This window comes from Harpia harpyja, chromosome 15 (genome assembly GCF_026419915.1).
Source record: "Harpia harpyja isolate bHarHar1 chromosome 15, bHarHar1 primary haplotype, whole genome shotgun sequence".
NCBI classification, from domain to species: domain Eukaryota; kingdom Metazoa; phylum Chordata; class Aves; order Accipitriformes; family Accipitridae; genus Harpia; species Harpia harpyja.
Genome location: NC_068954.1, coordinates 30,539,917 through 30,563,741, shown reverse-complemented (window position 1 = coordinate 30,563,741; position 23,825 = coordinate 30,539,917). Strand labels below are relative to the sequence as shown.

General features: G+C 47.9%; 1 protein-coding gene across 7 annotated transcripts in view; it reads right to left on the bottom strand.

Moving 5' to 3' along the window:
- The window catches only part of LOC128152032 (cyclic AMP-dependent transcription factor ATF-7), a 69,877-nt gene that overhangs the window by 21,350 nt on the left and 24,702 nt on the right, over positions 1-23,825 (bottom strand). For 3 of the 7 annotated variants that reach the window (XM_052809988.1, XM_052809987.1, XM_052809990.1), the window contains one exon: positions 1,773-1,869. In XM_052809988.1, coding sequence (XP_052665948.1) covers positions 1,773-1,869 — 97 coding nt within the window. Of the gene's footprint in view, positions 1-1,772; positions 1,870-5,412; positions 5,624-5,900; positions 6,205-6,586; positions 7,050-9,539; positions 9,605-23,825 lie in introns of those variants that run through there. The other 4 variants (XM_052809991.1, XM_052809992.1, XM_052809993.1 and 1 more) reach the window with 4 other exon arrangements.

Here is a 23,825-nt window from a genome sequence, read left to right as displayed (position 1 = left end):
CTGCCAGCTAAAACCGGCAGAGAGAGAACAATTCTTTACGACTCTCTTTAGCTTAACCGCAGAGTTACGGCAAGAGATGTACACTGAATCCTCCTGCTCATTAACACACGGGCTGCTGCCCTAGACTCGGCACAAAGCAAGAGGGAGGGAGAGAACAAGAAAACCCAGAGACAAAATGGTGGTTTAAAAAAAAGAAAAAAAAAAAAAAGGACATTAGGAACGTAGGGCAATACAGCCCTAGATCTCACTGCTCAAAGCTAGCATGCTTTATAACCCTCGCAACCCCCCCAGCAGCTCTATCTGCCGTCAAGATCTCTGCCAGGAAAGCCTGTGTTAAATAGGCTGGTCTTGCACTGACCACAGCTAAATAAGTTTGGGTTTTTTTTTGCTTTGTGGCTTACCCCAGAGTGACCCACTGAGCATCAGCCCAGAGGAGCTAGGAGAGGGGGCTTAGACCCGCCCTCGCTGCTGTTCCTTGTGCTAAAACAACAGTGTTCATTCCACCCACGGTTTTACCCGTGAGAGTTTACCCATGCACAGGAGGAATGTACACCTCTGGGAGCAGCTAAGATGAGGACTTTTAATGCCACATCCCTGTTAGAGCTGGTGGGATTTCAGCTGGAGATAGGACCGTACCCCATTTCTGCTCCCCCATCACCGCCCAGGCAATTTACGCCCTGGGTTTATCAAGCAAAAGCTAACCCTCCTGCTGTGCACCCTGTTTAGAAAGGGGGTGAACTGAAGTAAAAACGACCTTTAGGAATCTGAGGTTTCTTTCAGCCCCTGCCCCAAATTCTTCACCATCAACTCCCATTAGCCTGATCCCATTTGAAATTAATTCTCCCGCTGGGAGCCTGTTTCGTCTCTGCAAGCCCTCCCCTCGGAGAAGCTTTTTGCCCTTCCAGCAAAGGCTGCACGAGCTCTGTTACAACCCTACCCACAGCTAGAGTTAACTTGAAGGCTTTAAGAAACCAACTGAATTACTATTTCCTACTTCAACACTAAATTTGGGCTGGAGATGAACCTGGGAAAAGGGTGCCAGGCTCTTGCAGCAGACGCTTCGCTTCCCCTTATGAACTCTTCAGAAAGGCGTCAGAAAGCATTTCCTCCTCTCTTCTTGTTCTCAGCAACAGCCTTTTCATCCAGCGGTAACACAAACCTCACGCCCTTTTAAGAAGCCTGAATGAAAGGGGACTGACAAGGCAGGAGAGTATCTGTAACCGGCAATGATCTGCTGCCAGACAACAATATATGTATTTTTTTTCCCCCAATCTTATAAAGGCTGCATTGACCGCTCGCTGCCAGAGCGCCTCATTTGGGCTCTGCAAATGCACTCTCGGCAGTAGCCAGTGCACTCGATGGCGTTTTAATTTATTAACTGCTAGCCTAAAAGCTCAAGAAAATTGACACCTGGGCTGAGGAGAGGAAGCTGGGTTTGTCAGATTTTGTTCATCGTCCTCAAAGCACATGCAGAAACGTGAAAGACCTTTTGTCCATAAATCTTCCAGTCTTAATAAAAAGGGTGAGAGAGCTAAAAAAAAAAAAAAAACACCCAAACCCCACAAAACCTGATACTACCATAAAAAAAGAAAAAAAATAGAAACTTGGAAGCCTCTGGCTTTCCTTTCCTCCTGATTAAATGCAGATCACAAGAGCTTTTTATGGGAGGTAGAGACGTTTTTCAGTGCATCTGGTCCCTGGTATTAATCTTGCAGTCATGCTATATTAATGTGCACCATTTTCAGAGCTGGCCTGGATTGAACGCCGCATACCTGCTATGATGACTGAGTCAGTTCGAGCAGGGCCGAATTTCAATGTCATCTCATGCTTGTGTTTATGAACCGCCAGGTGGTCCTCGTTTGTAAACCTCTGAAATGAAACAATTTAGAAAATCGTGAATAAATGCATTTTGTGTTTTACGGGTACATCCTGCAGCAGGGTGGGGGAGAGAGCCGCCCGGAGAGCAACTGTAACACAATCGCTGCCGAGCGTTAAGCAAAACCAGAGCGGGACAGATTGTTTGAGAAGCGGTGTGTGAACACATTGCTCAAAATGAAAAAGCCATTACATGGGGCTTCTGGGGAATGGGGGACAAATATTTTTAATAATCCATTTTTTTAAGCGGCAGGGCCACACAGCGGCTGCAACCGACCTAGGAAATGCAAATCCGCCCCGCTCGGTGAGATGCGCCGCTTTATTGCTGGCTAATGGAGGGATGAATTAGGTGCTATTAGGGGTCGGGCAACTTTTTTGGATGGCGTGCAACAGAGCTGGCACCCGCCTGGCAATTCAGGCCGTGACTTTATGGAGCAGGACGGAGGCGGCTGCCCGTCGTCCCTGCCCGTGGCTCTTTGCGATGGCACGGAGCAGCCCGAAGCACGACCACCGTCAAACCGGAGGAGGGGGGGATACATTTCACATGCCGTAAAGACGCCGTCTGAAATTCCACCTGCGGGAGAATAGCACGATAAAAACCCACCCGTGATGGCTTTAGGAATGTGCTGGGTGGGGGGGCTCACATCCACCCTGCGAGAGCACGGAGGCAGGGCTGGGTGCGTGGGGCCGTTGCTGACACCCGGACAAAAGTGCAGCATCGCCGCTGCGGGCTGCTTTGAACGGCCGCACCAGCCCCAAGCATCGAGATTGAGGAAAGTGTGGAGGGGGGGGGGGGGGGGAGAGGCAGGGATGGGGTTAAAGCAAATAATCATAAAGACCCGAGGATGGATTGCGCCTCTCCTAATAGACTGCGACAAACTGGGAGGCTGAGGGCATTGCACGGGCCGTACTGCAGGATTTTTATGCATCCAGGAGCCGCGCAGCATCGGGCTTGTTTCTAGAAAGAGCTGCTGCTGCAGCAAAGGATTTCTGCCCTTTTCCCCTTCCTTTTTTCTCTCTCTTTAAACCATCCAACAAATAAACCAACCCAAAGCCACCTGTTTCTGTGAATTAGCTCAAGCGTGACACCCCGGGTTCGCTCGCTCTTTCCGAAGCTTATTTACGACTCAATTTTTTTATCGAGCAAATCTGCATTTTCCAGGCTGGAAGCCGCCGCGGCGCCTTCCCGAGAGCCATGCGGCGGGGGGGACGATAGCAGAGGCAAGGGACAGCACTGCCGAGACAACGGGCGCATCCACACATGTCCCATCCATCTTCCCCTTCGGTGCAATAACAAGTGTATTATGCAAAGTGTCCTTCAAACACGTTGTATCAGAAGGTGCTTTTGATAGTGACTCGTAACTGGAGCTCAAATTAAAAGAAATTAGAGCTGGTGAGTCTTAACACGCTTGCAGGGAGAAAACCAAAGAGGTATTTGCCCACGTAACCCCAGGCATACACATGCCTGCCTTCCCAGCCACCGCTCCCCGATTTGGTCCGTAACTAAACCTTAAATAACATTTCTCAACGGTTTTGCTGAAGATACACACGTTCTGGGTTTCTTTCCTCCCCGCAGCTTCTGAAACCCTCAACTCCGCTCCAGCCCAAACGTGACTCATTTCCAAACAGCATTACAAATCTCGGCAATGCCAAAAAGCCAACGAACAAAGGAGAAGTGAGCAAACTGCCGCGGTTTTCCGAGGGAGACAAAATTTGCAGCATCGTTTTGCATCGCACCATAAAGAGCTCATGGAAGGGGGAACCAGGGAGAAAGGGTGGGCACCGACACTTTGTCATGTTTCTGGCCCAAAACCGCCCTGGCTTTTAACATACTCGGCTGCCAACCCCGCTGGCCCCTTGCGAGGCGGTGACGAGCTGTTAGCGGAGGAAAATAGGTGGGTTACGGTAAGCAGAGAAAAATAAATCAGGTTTTTTGTGAGGACAGAGGAGCAGCCGGTTTCAGATGAATATTTAGTAGGCAGGCGGCCGCTGCTCCTGCAGTGTCTCGAAATACTAAACATGCAGAGACAGGGGAAAAAAAGGAAAAGGAAGAAAATTCCCAATTTTCTGGCTCCGTTTTGTACTGGGTAAAGAAGTAGGAGATTTTTAGGTCAATGAGGGAAGCAGTAAGAGGATGAGGTGGAGAATGCGGTCACATTTCTCTCCCCTCTATGCTCTCCCCACCAGCCCCAGCTCCACAAGGGGCACGCTTCAGCCCAGCCTCAGTACCGCTGAATTTATTTTAATCTTTCATTTTGCTCCATCGCAGGAATTTTTTTTTTTTTTTACATTTTTTTTTTTCTAGGGCACTTTTCCTGCTTTCGGTATGTGTTACAGCTCTATTTAACATCTTTATGTGGTCTCACTAGCTTGGGAGCGCTCTCTTTCTCTGCGCAGAAATGCTCACAGACACAATATATCTTTCTACATACATTTCCAAACGCCGAAACCTAGAGGCTGAGTCTGGCACTTCAGTTCTAAATCATGTCATTTTACACAGAGAAGAAAGCAGGGGGGGTGGGGGGAGAAAGGGGAAGAGTAGGGGGGAAAAAAAAAAAAATCGAATGAGTTAAAGCCACAGCACTGGCTTTAATATTTAATCTCCTTCCATCAGCAGCTGACATATAGCAGTGTTATTTCAGCCTGCTATTTTGCGGGTGTCTGAATTAAAAAGAAGATGTAGACTGTAAACTCTTTGGGGCGAGGGACAGGCACTGGGATAACGCTGCTGCCTCCGTGCTGCAAATCGGCCCCGAAAGCAGCAGCAACCCTTCACACTGCAATGGCGAAGGGCTGTGTAAAATAAGAGTTTAAACACCGCACACAGCCCTAATTTCTGCTTTTCTCTCCCCTTACGATGGCCCTACAACTGCTTTCAGTGCAGAGGACAGAGCACACGGATGGCATTTGGGGTTTAGATAAACACGGGGCTGGGTTTATTTACCCCAGAGACTGTAACAGCTTTTTGGAGAAAACAGATTTGAGGCAGACTAAGGCTGGCCAGTCCGCATTCTTTACTCAACAGGCTGTGACAGCTCGATGAATAAATGTGCTCATTTAAAAATCTTTATTTAATAGGACACAATACTTCCAGCTGGACCAACACACCATCTTCATTAGAGAAAGAGCCAGAGAATAAATGCAGTAGGCTGAAGCCTGGATCTTTAGTCAGAAGGAGATTTTTCCATCAGCTTAATAAGCACAACATGAGAAACGAGGGGTTGCTCAGGGTTTTTCCTTGCTTTTGTAAAGCCTACAACTGCGTTTGATGCAAAAGCAGGGTCAGGCGAGCGCCAAACCCACCGCAACCAACCCTCCAACCGTGCAGGAGCCCAGGCACTCGCTGGCTCTCCCAGCAGCTCCAGCACAAAAGCTGCACGGCTATTTTTTAACCTTGACAGTAATTTTCAGAGAACATAAACACCGGCTGCGCACCGAGCCGGTCGCCTGGCCAAAATTCTGTTTTAATATAGACCGGGTGTAGGCTGCAACAGCACACTGTTCTACGGGCGCACGCTTGTAAAAAGGAGGCTTTACCTTGCCAAAAGCACAACCTCTGGTACAGTCTCACCAGACCTGAAAGGGGTGAGGAGCCAAACCTGTCTCCGTCAAGCTCATCACACGGCTGAATTAATAAGCTGCCATTACTACAGGGAAGCCGAAATGCTGCTCCAACCTTAACTCCAGCACAATGGTGTGTTATTCTGCCCATGGACACCATGGTACTGCCGTGACATGGTTGAAACACCTGGATGCCAGGGGAAACAAAAGAAAACAGCACGTGTCTTGCAACTACAGGGCTGGATGTGAATGACTGCACTAAGCACACCAGCGTGGATAAGCTGAACTCAAAGTCACCGACTTTAAAAGAAGCCACAACAGGTTTCACTTACAAAGTCCATCTGGTTGCTGTGATGCCCTACAGCGGGCGATTACGGTGCGATCAGCCCAGGGTGAGGGGGCCGGGGGGATGTCCTGGGGTCTGCCTAGCTTTCCTGGCACCACCTTGGGCAAGGGGCACCTACCTCCTTCATTTGGGGACCTCCCGGTGCGCAGGACACCCACGTGAGCCGGGAGACAGCGGCGTGCAGAAAGCAAGGCCAATGCCACCGGGAGATGCCGGACCTCCCGCATGCATCCCAGCCCACCCAGCGTCCGACGCAGCACATCCTCCCCACGCTTCCCGGCTGCGGCAGACCCGCTGCCTACGCCCCATCCATACATCTTGCCGTGACAGGGCTCAGATGGATTTCTAGCCGCATGGCAGGCTGGATAGATATTCCCCGTTCATTCCGCACAACCGCAGAGGTAACTAATGCAGGGTCACGGATGCCCCCAAGGGCTGGGTGCCCAAAGGTTAGCTGTTACAGCTGTGAGTGATGTGACCCCCCAGTTCTTGCGCAGATCTGGGCTCCATCTCACCCATTTCCCATCTGAGCAATGACAACGATAATTCCCTCCCTTGCAGAGAGGCTGTAAGGATTAATTCGCTAATGTGCATAAAGTGCCCCGATACTGGAGTGATTCATAGATTTTAAAGGCCGGGGGGACCATTACAATTATCTGCCCGGGACCACGTGAATCCCCAGATGGGCCCAATTCCATAGGAAAGGAGGTGTCACGAGATGACGAGGAGGTAGCACTGCAAAGACTTGTTGGTTTGAAAGAATGCAACAATAGTATGGCCAAGATGACTTATTTTCACACTTACGAGAGACGACACAACAAGATTTTGGACCCGTTTCCTCTTGGAGGGTTCCCCATAAGGCGATGCACACTGGGCCAGGTTCCAGAAGAGCTCGGAGCCCACTCGCTCCCACTGGAAAGCTCATGGCTATGTTTTCGAAAGCAGCCAAGGCACTGAGTCCGTGCAACTCGAAGGCGGCCGCAGCAGCTATGGTTACCGAGCGCTTCTGGAAAGCTGGTTTCAGTGGCAGCATCCTTCCGCTAGAGGAGGGAAGAGACAGCACCTCTGTGAGCCTGAACGAGGATAAACGAGAAGAAGAGTGAAGGTTTACGAGTGATCAGCTCAAGAACAAAAAAAACCAGATCGTGTATCGCACGTACAGGTATTCAAAGAGAGTTCTGCCGCTCCTGCTCGAGCACAAAGCCTTTTGCAGGAGGGGGAGCGGCTGCTCGGTGGACTGTGAGCGCAGCACAGGCTTTATATTGAGAACGCCCCTGAGCCAAGGTCATTTCACCCCAGCCCGTACAGGGGAGAAAAGAAAACCTGAAAGAGGGGCAAGAAGGTAATCTCCACAGCCGCATCAGCCAGGGGACATGAGCTTCAGGGCTTTGCTTTGTCGCTGCCACAGCCGGGCCATTTCTTGCATTGCAGAAGGATGCTTGTCTGCAAGTGCCCGGTGCCCTTCTCAATTCATAGGCAGCAGGAAAAGCTTATTTCTGCTCACTCAGGTCCTGTGAAAATCAGAATAGACCACAGCCAGCCCAATCACCTCAGAAAGGAGCTGGCTTGGATGCATTTTGTGCAATGCCCCCCTGCAGCTCCCCCCCACCACTAAAACTGCATCAAGATTAAATCTTGAAATGTTATTTTTGGCTCAGGCAACTCCAGGGACCCATGTGGCTGTGCATTTTACCTTAAAAATCTGCTTACATCCTGCCCTGTGATTAAGTCACGTTCCTTTTTTTTTTTTTTTCAAACAAGGAAAAAAAAAAAGAAAGAAAGAAAGAAAGAATAAGAATAAGAATCAGAAACTTCAGCCTGTTCACAGGCAGCATTGGGTGCTGGTGTTAGCAAGCCACGTCCAAACAGCCAAAAAACCCTTTAACAAACACTTTGTTTGGGACAAATATTGTGCAAACCACAAAAATTTGGCTTTTTTCTTTTTTTGCTTAGAGAGAACCATCTGCCTTCAGATTTTGTTTTTCTGGGGGATTGTGTGTTTTGTTTTTAAGCTAGTTATCATGGATCGGCACTGCACAGCAGCATCTTCTGTGTGTCATATAATCTGCCCTCCAAATGCAGACGGCTCTATGTCAGGCTTCTCCCATCTCCAGCAAGCCGAGGGAGAGCAGCAGCAAGGTTAAGATGCCAACGCGTGACACAGGACGCTTTGCTTTCCCTGAGATCAGCACCTGGGAGGTGACAGACGAGCTGCATTTTTTATAAGGCAGTGACGACCAGGCCGGAGGGAGCGGATTTTTACAGGCAGTTCAGTATTCAGCTCCTACCAAATCACTGGCAATTAGTGCCAAGATACTCAGGTTGCTCCACAAACTTCCCTGAAATTTAAACAAAGAGTTAACCAGGTTCTGGAGCCCATCCCATCCCGTTGTTCCTCATTCCTCCTTGGCCAGAAGGGCAGAGCATTTAACTCAGAGTAGGTAAATAATTTAATTTACATTTCTATAGCTTCCCTTATCCCAGAGGGCTTCTCATACACATGCCCCTCCACTGAAATGCAGGTGTTTCAGCAGGGGGGAAGGCAGCAACCATCTGGCCTACAGCACACCATGTAGCGGTTAGGAGGGAAGCATTCGGCCAAGGACATACGGGGCAAACTCTTTAATAAACTCTGTATTCAACTTTACATTTTTTTTTTTATTTTAATAAAGTCTCATATGGTAGACACAGCCTCTCCTTCATTTCCAGTGCACCTGAGTTGAGCATCAGCACGTCCGGGTGCAGACAAAAACAACCACCGACCCTCTGGAGCAGCCAGCAACTGACCTACTCGGCCAGGAAGGCATTTATCCCAGCTGGATTTAACCTGGGTTGGACACTGAGCGCTTCGGCTATCAAACCCAAGCCTCCAGCTACCGAGGAATTTCTCTGCAGCACACCGAAGGACCATGAACCAACCTCCTCTCCTTTGTAAAAAGGGGCACATGTAGAAAATTAGCAGATGGTTGAGGTGGTTTATGGAGTATCTGGGAGGAAAGCAGACCCTTGTTTTGCCCAAAGTACACCCAGCCCCGCAGATGAGGAGCCCTCAGGCACAGCTCCTCTGGGACGGCCGCTGGAATTACAGCCCAGACCCTGGGACGCAAACCTGAGCTGGGAAGATCAGACTCCTAAACCTCCAACAGGTCTACACTACGTGAGAGCAGGCAGGATTTTCTAAGACACCGATACCCTCCTCCTCTGCTTGAGCGATGCTCGAGGGCAACGGACACCTCAAGGAGTCAAGTCCGCTCCCCCTGAGCTCTCTGTCCGCAGGCATCGGCTGCTCCATCCCGTCGGCAGCAGATCTCTGCAGCCACACACAGACGAGCGATGCGGGGACCTGCCTGCAGTCGCACAAAGCCTGCGGCGCTTGGCTAGAACCTGGAAATGCAATAATTATTTACTTCCACACGGTGGAGCATTTTTAGCCTTGTTTCGATAAAAGTGAAGGTTATTAAAATACATGTATTAATTACCGCTGCCACATAACTTAAGAGGAGAGGCACAGCGGTAATTAACGGAGGTGAGCGAGGGGGTGGAGTTGCAGAGCGTCAGCGACTCCACAGCTTGTGCCTATGGATACGCGCCTGCCCCATGGGAACCCCCAGATAGCTCCAGTGTGGATGTGAATCATTATTACGTCCCCGGCTCGAATCCCAGCAGCACCACAGGTTTTCAGTGTGACCTTGGGCAAGCCATCAATTCTTCCCCTACCTACCAGACAGAGCAAATAAAAAGGGAAAAGGCACCATACTTCACGAGGGCGTTAGGAGAGGAAGCCGACCGCGCATGCAAGTACCGGGAGCCATGTGAGAAGCACTGCAGAAAAAAAAAAAAAAATATTAACAAAGGCAATTACAGCTGTGTTTCCCTAACCGTATTTCAAGCACGGGCGCTCGGTGATTCATTAGGAGCTCAGCATCTCTTCCCGTCACAAGAGCTGGGGAACAGAGACCAAGGAAAACGGGCAGAGGCACGGCAGAGGGCAGGGAGCTCGGGCTAAGTGAAATACCTGCCCTGCCCTACCGCAGAGAGCTGCTTGGGCTAAGCAGTTTAGGAAGTTATGCGGCATTGCGGGAGGAAAAGGGTGAATTATGCAGCCGTGCTGTTGTGTTATTCGTGAGGCCCTGCCCTCGTGCAATGCAGAGAAAGAATTGTGAGCCCCTGGTGCTGCTGGTAGAGCAGAAAGGGTAAAAAAGAGAAGGAAAAAAAAAAAATCCCCCCCAAAGACTTCAGATCTACCACAGAAACCCAATCTGGGCTCCTGCCTTCCCCTGCAAGCCTCTGCTGTTTACCAAATGACTCACCCTTCCTGCCTTGAACGCTCGACAGCTCCTGAATGAATAATCTGGGAGCAAAGACTCTTTCTCGGCAAACAAACAGCATCAGCAGCAAGCCCCGCACAACGCATGCATGCGAGAGATAATTTATAGAGTGAAAAGAAAAGAATAACAGGAAACTCATTCTCTGCATACCCCGAGAAACAAGAATGTATGTGTAAAAATAATTAAATCCGAACTGGAGTCGATTAATTTGTCTACAGGGCTGAGGATTTGTGCTTTGGGAGGCTGCACGGGGATCTTAAAAAGTCTCTGGACGGTGGCCAAGTCTGTCAATACCGCACGGGCAAGGAGAGGCTTTGGCAGCAGGTGCCGGAGCACATGCAGCTCCGGCTGCGCCGTGGTACAAGCCACTCCGGCTTCCCTGCTCCCTGCCAAGCCATACATCGCAGCCGAGTGCTCGGCCTCAGTAGAAACGCAGCCCTTAAGCCTGGGGTGACAACGGGGAGTCTTGCAGCCTGCACGTCCCCTGCACCTGGCGGGGACGCTGCAATGCTCCCCCAGCAAGGCAGTGCTATCGGCACCGGGAAGGAGAGCTTAAAAATTTAGGTAAAGGGAAACAGAGTGGTTAGAGCCAGCAGAACTGAGCCAAAACCAGGACTCGGACGTCTCCCTTGGACCTGAGATACCCAACGCAGTCGTGTCTGAGCAAGGGTTTGTGGTCAGGTCCTCGAGCAGCAGCACAGCACTGCAGGGAGCTACTGTGCCCACGCGCAAGATGATGGTATCTCCCTTTCTGTACTTACCCTGGGAAGAGCATAAGAGAAAGCTGTGCTGGGAAAGTGGGACTCCAGCAGCGGACTCTGCTCCGAACAGCCGGTCCCTCAACTCCAATCCAACCCCCTCACGGTCATTTCCAAAGCAAATTCTCAAGGGCCGAGGGACCGGAGCTTAAATTTGGTCTCATCCAAGAGGTGTGGTGGTTGTCCTCTTGGAAGATGCCTTGCACCAGGCTAACACGATCCTCTCCGCTGTACTATTGTTTCAGGGCTACGAGAAAGCCGATCCTAAAAAAAAAGTTAGCTCCAATGGAAAAAAGCACTCATTGTGCCAGTATGCTGCAGCTTGAAAAAGTCGACGTGACTCAGCCTTGACCTTTGAACAACACTACAATTAGAAAAAGGATGCTATGGTCCCCATTCAGTTTTTTAATGCACTGGAAGGTTGATTTCCTTCAATTCATTTGCAATATTGGGTGTGCGCCTACCCATTCATGGTGTGTGAGCCTCTCCTTACAGGCTTTACTGCCTGAAAAAAGGGGTGGTTTTTGTGGACCTGAGCTAGGACCTCTCCTGGGGAAGCTCCAACAGCAACAGTCTGGAGAGGGCATCATGTTAAGTGACAGAATTCAAGTGGCTTAGAGGCTTGGGTTTTTTCCCCCTTTACTGTTGGCATTTGCTAGTCAGAGGGAACAAGCTATAAGGAAGGGTAGACCCACATAACCGGAGGAGCGTGGGCATGACTTAAATACATCCACATAGTCTAAAAATGGGGAGGGTAATTATTGAGGTTGGTAGATGGGATATCATCAAGTTGAGAGGGGCAAGATGCAGGAGGCAAATTGAGATTTATGGATCCTTGGTCACCTTGAGAAGCGACTAGGGCATTTTGGAAAAAAGCTGTAGAAATATGAGGGGTCTGGCCCCCTTCGTCTATACCTAGAAGTATGAGCACCCTGCAGAAGCTCAGTGGAGATCGCTTCAGCCAGCTCCGATTTCCACGTATGTCCCAGTGTAAGATGTGAAATGAGAGACTGAGGAATTCACCAAACCCAGGCAGCGACTCCCGTCAGGTCAGAGCCAGTCCTGTGTCCTGCCCTCACATCCCTTCCCATCCATCCGTACTTAGGGAGCTCCCAGATCTTACCTGAGAGCATGACTTCCCCCTACAACTAACCCATTCTGTAGCTCCCTTCATCTTCTTTATTGCAAGAAGCCCTTAAAGCACAAACAGCTTTCCAGCACCAATCTCACCAACACCATGCATGAAAACGCATCCTTTCTTTGTCCCTCTCCACACCTTTCTCCCGGAGATTTTGGCTAACCTGCAGAGTCCCTTCGCTCTTTTTCTGTCCCTGCTTTCCAGACACGGACGTAAAACTAAGTCCTGTATTTTATAAAGGACCATGATTACCCATGATAAGTTGTCAGATGTCAGCGCACCACGGTAATTAAGCTTTTAAAAGGAGATAGGCAGCAGCAGAAAAAAAATTCCGGGCGTTTGACTATTTTTGCCTCTTGGAAGAGCCACCTGTTTTATCGTAACAGGTAGATTTATAGGCATATTAACGCGGCGCTGCTGCTCCCACCCTGATGAGGTTCTCAGTGACCCTCTTCTCTCTCAAGATTTATGATTTCTCAGAGCAGACTATTGCAGAGGGGTCTAACTTCAAGCTCTTTGCCTGACTCCATCCTGCACCCAGAGTGCTAGGAGATCTCCTGCACCAAGGATCTGGATCCTTTTTTTTCCCCAAATCATCTGCAATCATTATGCAACTGCACCGTCTTTCAAAAGGTGCCAAGTTTTCCCCAGCAAGTCAGGTCAGGTTTACGGGGAAGCAAGTCTCCTTGCTCTTCTCATGTTCATTTCCAAACAGCTTGCAACGCCTGCCATTACAGGAGCTCACGACGGGGACGTTTCAGCTGTCTACACAACAGGATTACATTCGAGGAGTGCATTAATGCGCTCCCAGCTCCTGGGCACTTGTCTGTGTACTTAGTGACCCGACAAAATCCCCAGCAAAAGCCTTTCTGTGTCTGAAGCGGACTCCCCAGCTGCAATTCGCACCAGCCCAGGGCTCTCGCTCGCTTCTAATTGCCTCCTTAGCTGCTCCTGGCTAATGGTAAACCCTTTCAACATTACTTTCCACCTGCAGCCCTTAATAAAAATTAAGTGGATAAACTCTTAAGTGCAAGAAAAATCAGACGAGATAGAGCCAAGCATAACGCAAGCAGCTTTCCCATAAGCTTTTCCCCTTGTTGTTTGATCTACAGCCCTCCTTCCCCAGCCCCGTCTGTGCTCCCAGCCTCGCAAGCAGAGATTACCCCCACTGAGGTACCAACTGGGTGATGATTCAGCGATGTAGAAATATACAGCTGAGGTCACCAAAATCGCTTTACTCGCATCCTTAGGGTCTTAACAATTTTTTCCGCCTACGTTATGGGCTGCAGATAATAAAATTTCACATGCAGTCAAAGCAAAATGCATTTAAATTTTCTTCTAAAGCTTACAAATGTTTGAGGTTTATAGCAAACATCACACAAGCCTCTTAAAAGGGAGACAAGCTAACACAGCAATCACAAATTGTTTTTAATACCTAAAACGTGTGCAGGAAACACCTCCCCCAGCCACAGAAACAAAAGCTTGGATTAATACCCCAGCGAGTAGGTGAATTAGCAGATTTTACAAGTGCAGAAGCCAGAATTAAGATGTCAACAGCGATGCTGTGCAATGAAGAGCTCGCACCTGTATCTTCAGCGCTGCAAGTATCTGGTAACACATCGCACAGTGACTTTGCAGATGCCTGGGGTAGCAGAAGCAGTGGGGAAGGCAGGAGTCTCGCAACAAAAAAGCAAAGAAAAGAGCCAGCAAGATACACACAAGCAAGACATCAGTGGAATGATCTGCTCCTTACTTTTGTCTAGCTTGGATTGCTTAAAATCCGGTCCTTTGAATATTTATTCTTACAAATGAGCTTTTTTGAGACTGAACCGCTCATCTCCCTGTCTGAAGCCCACATTATGGGGGTTTAAGCAGATAAACGTGACAGGTGATGCTTTGAATTCCTGTCAATTACTCTAGTGACCACAAAGCCCTCCCTGTCTATCCCCCAAAATAAACCCCGCTTCTCTGCCTAAAAGCAGAGACTGACACAGCTACACAAGACACATTTACCATTTATAAATAACCTGAAGAAGTTAAGAAGCCAAAAATCTTTAACTGCCCCAAAGACAGACTAATTCAACATTTTGCAAGAACTTCATTTTATGAAATGGTTTAATTTAGCAGGCTTTACTGCTGAGATTAATTTATAGCTTGTTTTGCACTGCTGCAAAACTCTCCCACCCCATCCCCTATACACACACAATTCTTTATTGTCTAGATGTTTACTCTCAGGGGGAATTTTAGGACTTTAATGTTTTTATTGTTTTAATCCAGCATATAAAAAAATTATTTGAGCAAAACAGCTGGTACAAGTGCTTGGGAAGTGGTGGTGCAGTTTCTCAGCTTGCATCATTAAGCAGGTGTTAAATAAACACGATGCCACGCTCCTCCCGAGATTTACCACGGCAGGAGATTTGCAAGGGATCTTTTAAGAATGGCAGGGACGCTACCGAGCCAACAGCCCAGACTCTTCTGCACGGACCTTTGCTTTTCTGCCAACACACCCAGGACCTGCTTTAGCCTAAATTCCTCCAGACAGTACCACTACGCCAGGGAAGGGGAGAACTGTGGCAAAGAAAAAAATCCCCGCTTGCTACCTTCTGTACACAAAGGGGACTTCTGCAGATCGGCCACGTGCCCTGTTCTTTACGCACAGAGAAGAAAAAGCCCAAAAGGTACTTTTTTCTTTCCGACACGCACATGCCAGTCCTTTGTGCGGCTACAGCATCGCAACCCCCCCAGCGGCAGGATAACGCAGCATTTGCCCGGCGAATCCATCAGTCCTTTACAAACCTCACATTTCCTCCCGCGCCAGAAGAGCTACTAGAAATAAATATATTTATTGTGAGCTTTTACACCTCAACCCAAGAACTGACTCTTTAAGAAAGGTTCTCATGCAAAGCAGCAACCCCCAAGGGGAGAGAAATGTTCGCCAAAAACCCCCTAAAGCTTAAAAAAAGCATGACTAGAAATCCCTTCTATGAATAGCTCCACTTTCATTCTCAGATCTCACATGAAATCTCTAGAAAGGACCCGAGATATTATGGCTTAAAGGTTTTTTTTCCACCCTGCTCTTCAGCAACGAGATGCTCGGGGGGGTTTCTCCCCACAAAGCGCACAAGGACACGGCATGTCCCATTTGCCCGTGTTCCGGCATCACCGCTACCGCCGCTGCCACGGCCGGGGAGAGCCGCATCGATCGCCCGACGCGTTGCTTTGCACCAGCAGCCGTGCTGGCCCAGCTGCCGCAGAGGGGCGGAGCGGCCTCCTCCATCCAACAATGCCCGACTTCGGCCCGGAGAGCATCCTTGGGAGAAAAAGAGAGGATTTTAGCTGCCTTTCCAACTACCAAGAGCCATCTCTAGCTGCCTCATCGTGTCTTTGCAAAGCTCAGTTGTGTCTTTCTGGGATTAGAGAACTGAACAGGGGAAGTGGGGTCAGGAAAAAAAAAAATCCCCTGGTTATTTGGATATTGAAATAAAACCAGGTCACAGGCTTGCTGGTTACTAATAACTCTGTGCAGGGCCTAAGGAGCCGAAGGAAAACATGACACTCTTTCTCCTTGCGACCCAAAGCAGCCTCCTCAGCATCGTTTTTGCTGGGGAAGGAGATGGAAGTCCCAGGCAGAGTCATCCCTACTTGGTTTTTTTTGTCCTTAAGCGTCAGCTTGGCTAGATTTTATGCAAGAATTTTACAGAAAATCCTGCAAACTCATGAACCTTTTTGAAAATTACACTTATCCATGATGGCACGATAACGATGCCTTTGTCAAAGCTATGCGCTGCATCCGCAATCGGGGAGTACGTTATCTGTTCATGCAGTAAAATACAAAGAATTCATAATTTTCTCAGAGATAAGCAGACAGGTACCAAATGAAGCTTTGAACAACAACAACAACAACAACAACAACAAAACCCCCCAAAACAAACCACAAAACCAAACAGCCTTGTCTTCAAAAGACTGTTTTTAACATAAGGAAATATTTTACTGGCCAAAATAAAATCCACAGCTCAAAAAAGCCAGGAAAAATTCTATCCTGAGTGTAAGGCAGGCTTTGATTGTACCTTAAGATCTCTCTCTTGTTTCCTAACCAACACTCCTTCCTCCCTCTAAAACCTCCAAACCCAGTGCCCTATTTCTCGTTTGCTTTACAAGGGACAGCAGCTGTCATACAGCAGGGATGAAAAACAGGTTTTGCAGTTCTGGAGATAAGATCACATGAGGTTAAACTCACAAGCCACGGTCAACATGGCAACACTCACAGGTTCACATTCGGCTTCGAGAGTATGCAGCTACCGGCAGCTTTCTGCTCTTATTAAGCTCAAGACCACAAGCAAGCTTTTAGATCAGTCTAATTTCAAGTTAATAAAAGAGCCTGGCTCAATTTATGGCTTCGTGCTAGCAGCACATGCAGTTTGCATTTTTGATATAGAGCAAGAGCTTTAGGTAAGGACTGGGCTGAGATTAGTTTGTTCAAAGCAGAAACTCCATGGTCATGAAACTCCTTTAAATCAAAAAGAGAAGTAACCATTCCCTGCAAGTACATGGCCATGTTCCTTTGTGGGTATTTTTGCAGCCCAGATCATGTTGCCAAGAAAGGGGAAACGCTCCATCCTCGTTCCCCCACCGCTGCAGAATGTGGAAACCATCCCATAATCTGGGAATAACGAGGGTATGGGTCAGTAAAAAAAAACAAAACAAAACACAAAACAAAACAGAAATTTAAATCATAAGAAACCTGGCAGTGTCTGAGAAACTCCAGACCCGATGCGATGGGCTTCGATGGGCTTCGCTGTCCTGCGAGCAGCGCAAGTGACTGGTGCTGCAGGTGTGAGATGTGCATGGGGGGGCTCTTGCATGCTCTGCGAGAAAGGAGGCGAGAATAGCCCTACCCTCTTTGAAATAGCAAGCCCCCGAGTAAAGCACACACATCACTGGATATTCTGCAAAACCTGCATCCCCTGGCGCCGTGCAGAGGCCACTTTTCGAGCAGGGGATACTCTCCTACGTCGATGTCCAGAGTAACGACTGCTGCTGACTTTCCTTCCTGCTGCCCCCAAGTACGTGGCATCAAACAGCCCCAATAAAGGGGGACTGGTAGCCAGGATATGTTCATATTCATATAAATATTTATGTAGATATACATATATGACTGCTTATATAGGAACATATCCTGGCATGCACGCTCTCTCTCTGTACATATATATTTATAGTTGCTGAGTCTGCAAGTCACCCATCGAAAAGCAGATGGCTTAACAGTCCAGCTTTCCCTGGAAATAAGGCTTGATGCCCCGCAGCGCTACTCGGCGCCCTTCCTCTGAAATGAGGAAGGTTAAACAAAGTTTTAAGCGCCTCTGAAGAAAACCGTGCTGCTGCCTCCAAGCTCTCAGCCCCCCATCTCACTGGCAGGAGGGGCTCCCTTTGCACGGGAGACCAGAAACGCACCTTCCCCAGCGCCGCAGCGCAGCGGTAGGTACATTTCTGATGTGATTTGTGACCAGTTGAAGAATCCTTTGGGAGAAGAGGTGCTCCAAAAGGGCAATTAGATCCATTACTGGCTATTCTATTGCCACATGAAATAGGTTTACTAGTTGTGTGCCGCCTCATATACTCCATTTTTACGCCAAAATGAACAAGTATGCTAATGAAGCGATTGGAGAGTATGCCTGATACGGCGGCAGCGGACGGCGAGCCAATGCTTTGCAGCACGGCTCATCCTCCGATAGCGTTTTCTTTGACAGGACCTGCATTAAAGCTGGCTTCTGCATATTTTAAGGCGTTATTAGGTATTCTGCAGCCTCGGCACAGCATCTCCAAGACGATAGAGGGTAAAACCATGCAGCTATTTCTTCAAATCCAGAGGTGCTATTTCTTCATTTTAATTGCTGCAGCAGCCAATATGGTTAAGAAATCCTAATGAAGGCTTGTTCTAGAACAAGCATTCACCGGAACAGAAATGTAGAAGCTACTGCCAACCTCACTGCATCTCCAGAGCAAGAAGTCAAAGTCACAGCCCACATGTTTCTGAGAAAATCCAAACTAGAAAGGAACTAACATGAGTTGAAGGTACTTATCTCCTCTACATACACAGTAAACTGATTTGTGCTAGTAAGCAATTACTTCACACAAAAAAACCCCACAGATATATTTCATCAACCAGATCTGGGAGGTTTCTAGTGAAATATGCAGCTGAGCCTTATCAAGCATGTCCACTGCAGCTCCCAGAGACCTTTTGCCAGTCATATTCTAGCACTGCATGCACAGTACACACAGGAGGAGGACACTGTGAGAGCTGAAAATACATGCAATAACAGTTACCAGATAAATTTTGCTGCAATGCCTGCCCTTTAAGACAGCCTCCTCCCAGAATGGCCTTAGGGGTGGATGTCCCAGCTTGTGGCTGTCCCTGCATAGGAGGGAAAAGCTGCTCTACATACCCAGCCCTTCACACGTGGCTGCAGAAGGCAGAGCAACTCCTGTGGCTCCCACGAGGAAGGAAAGGGAGGACGAGCAACAGTGTGTGCACACACAAGTGTGCTTGTAACATCATGCAGTTTCACCTAGAAACATATCCAGTTTCCAGATTAAGTTGCCTTCTACCAGTTGGCTTCTTCCGATGAAGACTTTTTAACAAAAACCCTATACAAAACACACACACAGGTGAAGATCTCACGGGTCTCTGCATCCTGCTATCAGCATCCCTGATAACAAAGGCTGTCCTGAGAAGGTATTTGGCAAGCAGGATTAAAGCCGGGAAGCTTATTCACCTGCAAAAGGACAGCAGAGAGCAAGAAAACCAGCAGGAAAACAGCGAGGACACCATGCAGTAACTGTTACTCTCCCACTGCTAGTTCCACTTTCAAGCCGGCCATATGCCAGTACAGGAACCAGGTGTTGCAACAATCCCTGCATCTGTGGCACTGCAGCAACCATCCAGGGGTTATTTTTAAACGGCAGCATTTCACATGGGGAAGGGGGGGGGGGAAAGAAAGGCAGCAAAATAGAAGAATTAGCAAGTCCAAGAAAGGGGGCAGGAATGAAAACCAAGCCCCACACGCCGGGTGGGGTGCGACAGCTGCACAGCACCATCCTGCCCCGTGGCACGAGGCCATCGCCCGGCACCAGCGCTAATAAAAAGGGCATTGGGGATGACTGCAGCCTGGAGCTGCGACAGCAAGCGCACCTCTCCGGGAGGGGGGAGAAGACCGCGCAAAGCCCTTGCAAAAGAAAAGCCTTTTCTTTTTCCTGCAAGGATGGCTCTCCAAGCCGTCGCTCTGCAGCACGAGGGGCTTCCAGATTCATCACGGCCAGACCGGCTGCGCGGTCCCCGGCTTTCCAAAGTGCCCTGAAAGGCTGTCAGCATGTGCTGAGAACACCAAAGCAGCCATCACGCTAAAAGCACAACTCCTAATTAATACCTAATCAGCCAGAGGGGATGCAAACATGTTTTCCTGCAAAGAATGAACCACCGGCATTTCACATTATTAAAAGTTGAGTCTTTGGCAGAGGCTTACACAGCAGTTTCTTCCCAGAGCCGCAGGATTTGTGCAGAGGTCCAGCGAGTCCTTTGGCATTCAGGCTCTTATTTAGAAAAGGGGAATTTGGAAAGCTGTCCAGACCCATTTCCATTTGACAGACAAGTGTCTGTGTCGGTTCAGCACTGCACACGTGCTTCAAATGCAAAGCAGAGCTGGCATTCTCAGAACTGGCAATGAATCCCAGCCATAGGAATGATAAAGATTTTAACTTACAGGAAATGCTGCTATTAAATAATATTTAAGTCTTAATTATATTTTAAAACAGCCATTTTATAAAAAAAGAAGTTCTATTATAGTGCTTTTGTAGTTAAAGGTCTGTCAACATTTCCATTTTAAACCTTCATTTCTAGGGGGTTTATAATTTGGTCATAAAAATTCATTCTAGGCTGGAACTTGGCATACAGGGGCTCAGCCTAGGAGCAATATTTTTTATTATCCAATTTGGTTTAAATTGGTTTGGCCGTTTTTAAGTTATAGGAGTGTAAAAAATAAACGTTTACTGGTTTCAGATGCCTTCTCAAGCTTATTATTATTCAAAATTAGCTTTCCCCTCCCCACCTCCAAAAATACCTTCAGCAAGAGGTGGGAGATATCATTTTACTCTGCTGACAATACATGAGTTACAATTCAAATTAATTCACTTCTTTTGATGCTAACTACCTCAAGAGTTACTATAACCAACCACTACTTTTACATGGACCCATTACATACTGTAAACGCTTGGAGATTTGTGTAGCATCTGCCATTTTGTGCTTGATGTACAGGTACTGCAGCTGTAAAGGCCTTAATTTGAAATAAATAATTAACTCTGGAAACCTGCATTCCTGTAAAATAATAGAAGACCTTTAACCAAGATGTTTCTCTGTTGAATTTTATTTCAGCTGTGGCAGCTTCAAATAAAAAGCTGCAGATGTGAAGCAAGCAGGCGTATACAGCTAGGAATTCCTCGCCACAGAGCTTCAGACATTTCCTTCAATTTAAAAAACAGAAAAGAAACTCTAGTTTATGGCTCAGCTCTTCAAATCACTTGGGTGCAGTAGGGACACAACATATACGTGACTTTGCATGCTAACTACAGACAAGGGGTATCTGTGCCCAAGCATAACAGAAAGCTCGGAAGATTTTATTCTCGATCCATCATTAACATCCACAATTTTTCATTTTAATATTTGATTGGTAGCAGGGGGCATCAGCTGCAGCTCGACCCCGACCCTTTTGGGCACGCAGGGGAAGTCTTGTGCTGCCTGGGGCCACCTGCAAGGGCTCGCAGGCGGATGGGATCTGCTTCCCGTGTGATCCAGCCCTTTGCTTGGAACCCCTGGTGACATACGGCATCCAGCCCCACGACATCGTGGTGTCCAGGTCACCTGGGGGCCCCTGGAGCTGAGACCTGATGTCGATCGTGCCACATAACCCTGGAAGGGGCAGTTGCAAGTCCTGCTCTTGGCTTGCCACCCTCACCAGCCCTATCCAGCTTTGGCGATTAGCATTATCCACCCTGCTCCACAGAAGCCATTCTCCTGATTAATAAGCCTCCGATTTCCAAAGACATAACGGCTCCTACCTCATTAAATCAGTGGGTGTTAGGAGTCTGAATTCTTTAGGAAAAACACCCTACGCCTGTGTCCAAGTCCAGTCCCACTCAGTTTTCGTGCCAGGACAGTAACAATTTCTACTGGAGGACAGGGTGTCATAACTCTGCTTAATAACCATTTAAATTCCTGTTTGCTCTAACAGCAGGTAGCCAATTGGGCTGAAGTTTCTCAAAGATTCAATTTTAACTCTCTGAATTTCTTAGGCAGTTTGTCTGGCTTCCCTTCATAAGCTTCAGGAACAAAGTCTCAAGAGGCAGACTCTAAGGAGGCTGTTAAATCAACACACAAGTATTTCTTTCTGTACATGCCCATATTCAAACCAAACACATTCGTGTCCTGCGCATGCGTGGTCCTGGCAAGGGCTGGCAGCAAGCTCCAGCAGGGCTGAGACATCCCTTTGGATTTTCTCAGATAAGTAAAGGAGGCTCCCGGCAGCTTCGAGACAGGGCATATTTTCTTACCTTTTGCTTTACGCCATAACTGGAAGGAGAGAAGGACGGTTACAAAGCAAACCTTTGAAATTATCGCAAAAGAAAGATGCTTTGTTGTAAAGTAAATGGGCATGGGCACTTTCTTCTTCCCACCTCTGGACTGCTCTACACGCCTGCCTACTTGCTTCACTATATTATTCTGCCTCTCTTAATCACAATAGCTTGTCTTGAACCATCTGTTTCCACTGAGGACATTCAGCCACTGACAGACCTGCAGAGACAGGGACAAGACTCCTTCCTCGCACTGGTGGAGCTGGTCCCTACCTGAAACTGGGATGGAGATACACCGGTACAAATCACAGCTCAGGCTGCCGACAGCAGTAAGTCCATGGCTGGAAATCCCACAGCAGACCTCCAAGAGGCCAAGGGACTGTGCATGTCCTGGGCCACTCGAAAATTTGAACTGTGACAAGAAGAGCTCACTGCTTCTTGGAAAGAGAAGAGGGCCATTTTTTCCTCTCTACACCAGGACTCATATAAAAAGAATAATCTATATTCATTTGGATTATACAAGCTACAAAACACACCTTAGCTTCAGTTCCACATTTAACCAATCGCAGAAGCCATTTGTTGCCTCGTATATTACAAAGCAATAGAGATTTAAGGGATAATGGTCATGGCGGCAGAGTATACAAAGCAATAAACTGCTTTTGAGGTTGGTTAAATGCCAAGTGATGCTGAGGCCTCAATGCCATAAACATTATTTCTATTATATGACAAGATAAGAGGATACAATAAACCACAAAGAAGAAAAATCATTTTCTGGCCTCGTGAAAGTTCTGGGCTTCACGTTTCTCGGACACTGCACGAGCATCACCTCAGTGGCATGGGCTTAAGGGGAATAAATTGTTAAATTAAGGGTGGGTTTAAAAAAGCAAACGATTGTTTGAGGAAATGGCCTGTATAACTGTAGTGCTGGAATTAGGGCCTGAGTGATGATTTGTGTCACTTATAAAAAGTGAAATGGTGTGGAGTGGGGAGGCAGGGGCTAGGGAAAGTCCTGGTCCCAGTAGAATACATTCAATGTTATGGCTCCTCCATTAGTTTGGGCAACAGGAGTGGACCAAACAGTTTTATTAATAAAGATGTTCCTCCATTATGACACTTCATAAAGCCTTAAGCAACCAGCGCTCCTGAAGCCTTCAGGAGAAGAGCAGAAGCAGCACAACTGTTGGAGAGGCACATCTATCCACCAATCTACATTTCACACTGCCAGCTTGCCTGCCCAAATCACCCATCAGGCACCCTGAGAAGGGTCTAATACAGTTTTATAAGGGAGGATATACAGCCAGACTTTGAGCAACTTCCCTCTGCCACCACTACCTCATGGTAATGAAGCAGCACCAGAGCATCCGAAGCCCCCGCCTTCCTTCCAGACCTTTGCTCTAGATGCCTTAGACAGGACGGCCGAAGTTTTAATTACCCTGTGTTAATGAGTCAGAGCTGTCTCATTATACAGACTTAGTTAATACCTTTCAACTTTAATGGCAACGCTAAAGTTTACAGCTAACACTTGGTTGCACTGAGGCTGCCTTTCATCACTCAGTATGTTTTAAATGGGATTAGAAGATTTTAATAATGATTAGCAGCGCACACCAGCCCCAGATTAGTTTCACTTAACAGATTCAATGAAAGCCTTACTTGAGGCATTGCTCTATGTCTTCTGCAGACATTTCGGAGGCAGGGGCCTGCCTCTACCTCCCTCCTTGTCTTCAGACAGCGGCATGGGAGGGCCACGTCCCTGCTGGAGAATAGCTCTTGTCCCTCTGTGCAGAGGGGGCCAAGGGGAAGGGGTCAGGGAAAAACGCGTCACCTGTCCTCTTAGAGAAGAAACCAGATAAATGACCTTGAGAAGAATCTTTTTTAAAAGCAGTATATATGTGGCACATTTAGAAGTCAGCTGTGTCACAGCAGACTCACTGTTGGGAAGTGATCGTGTACAGAATCCAAAAATAACAACCATTAAAGACCTAGCAACCAAAACATGTTTACATACCCACTGAAAGCCCACTAGCTGTGATGATATGGGGGGTACAGCAAGACCTGCTTATCTATTTTCGGTGACCATTCCCTCTTCCCCCTCCTCACTTCCCTGAAAAGTTAGCTTTACAGCCTTTTTCTACATAGAAACAGTGAAGGAAAAGGAGGAAAACAGGGCATACAGCATAAAAGACGGGGCTGGTACCAGCTAC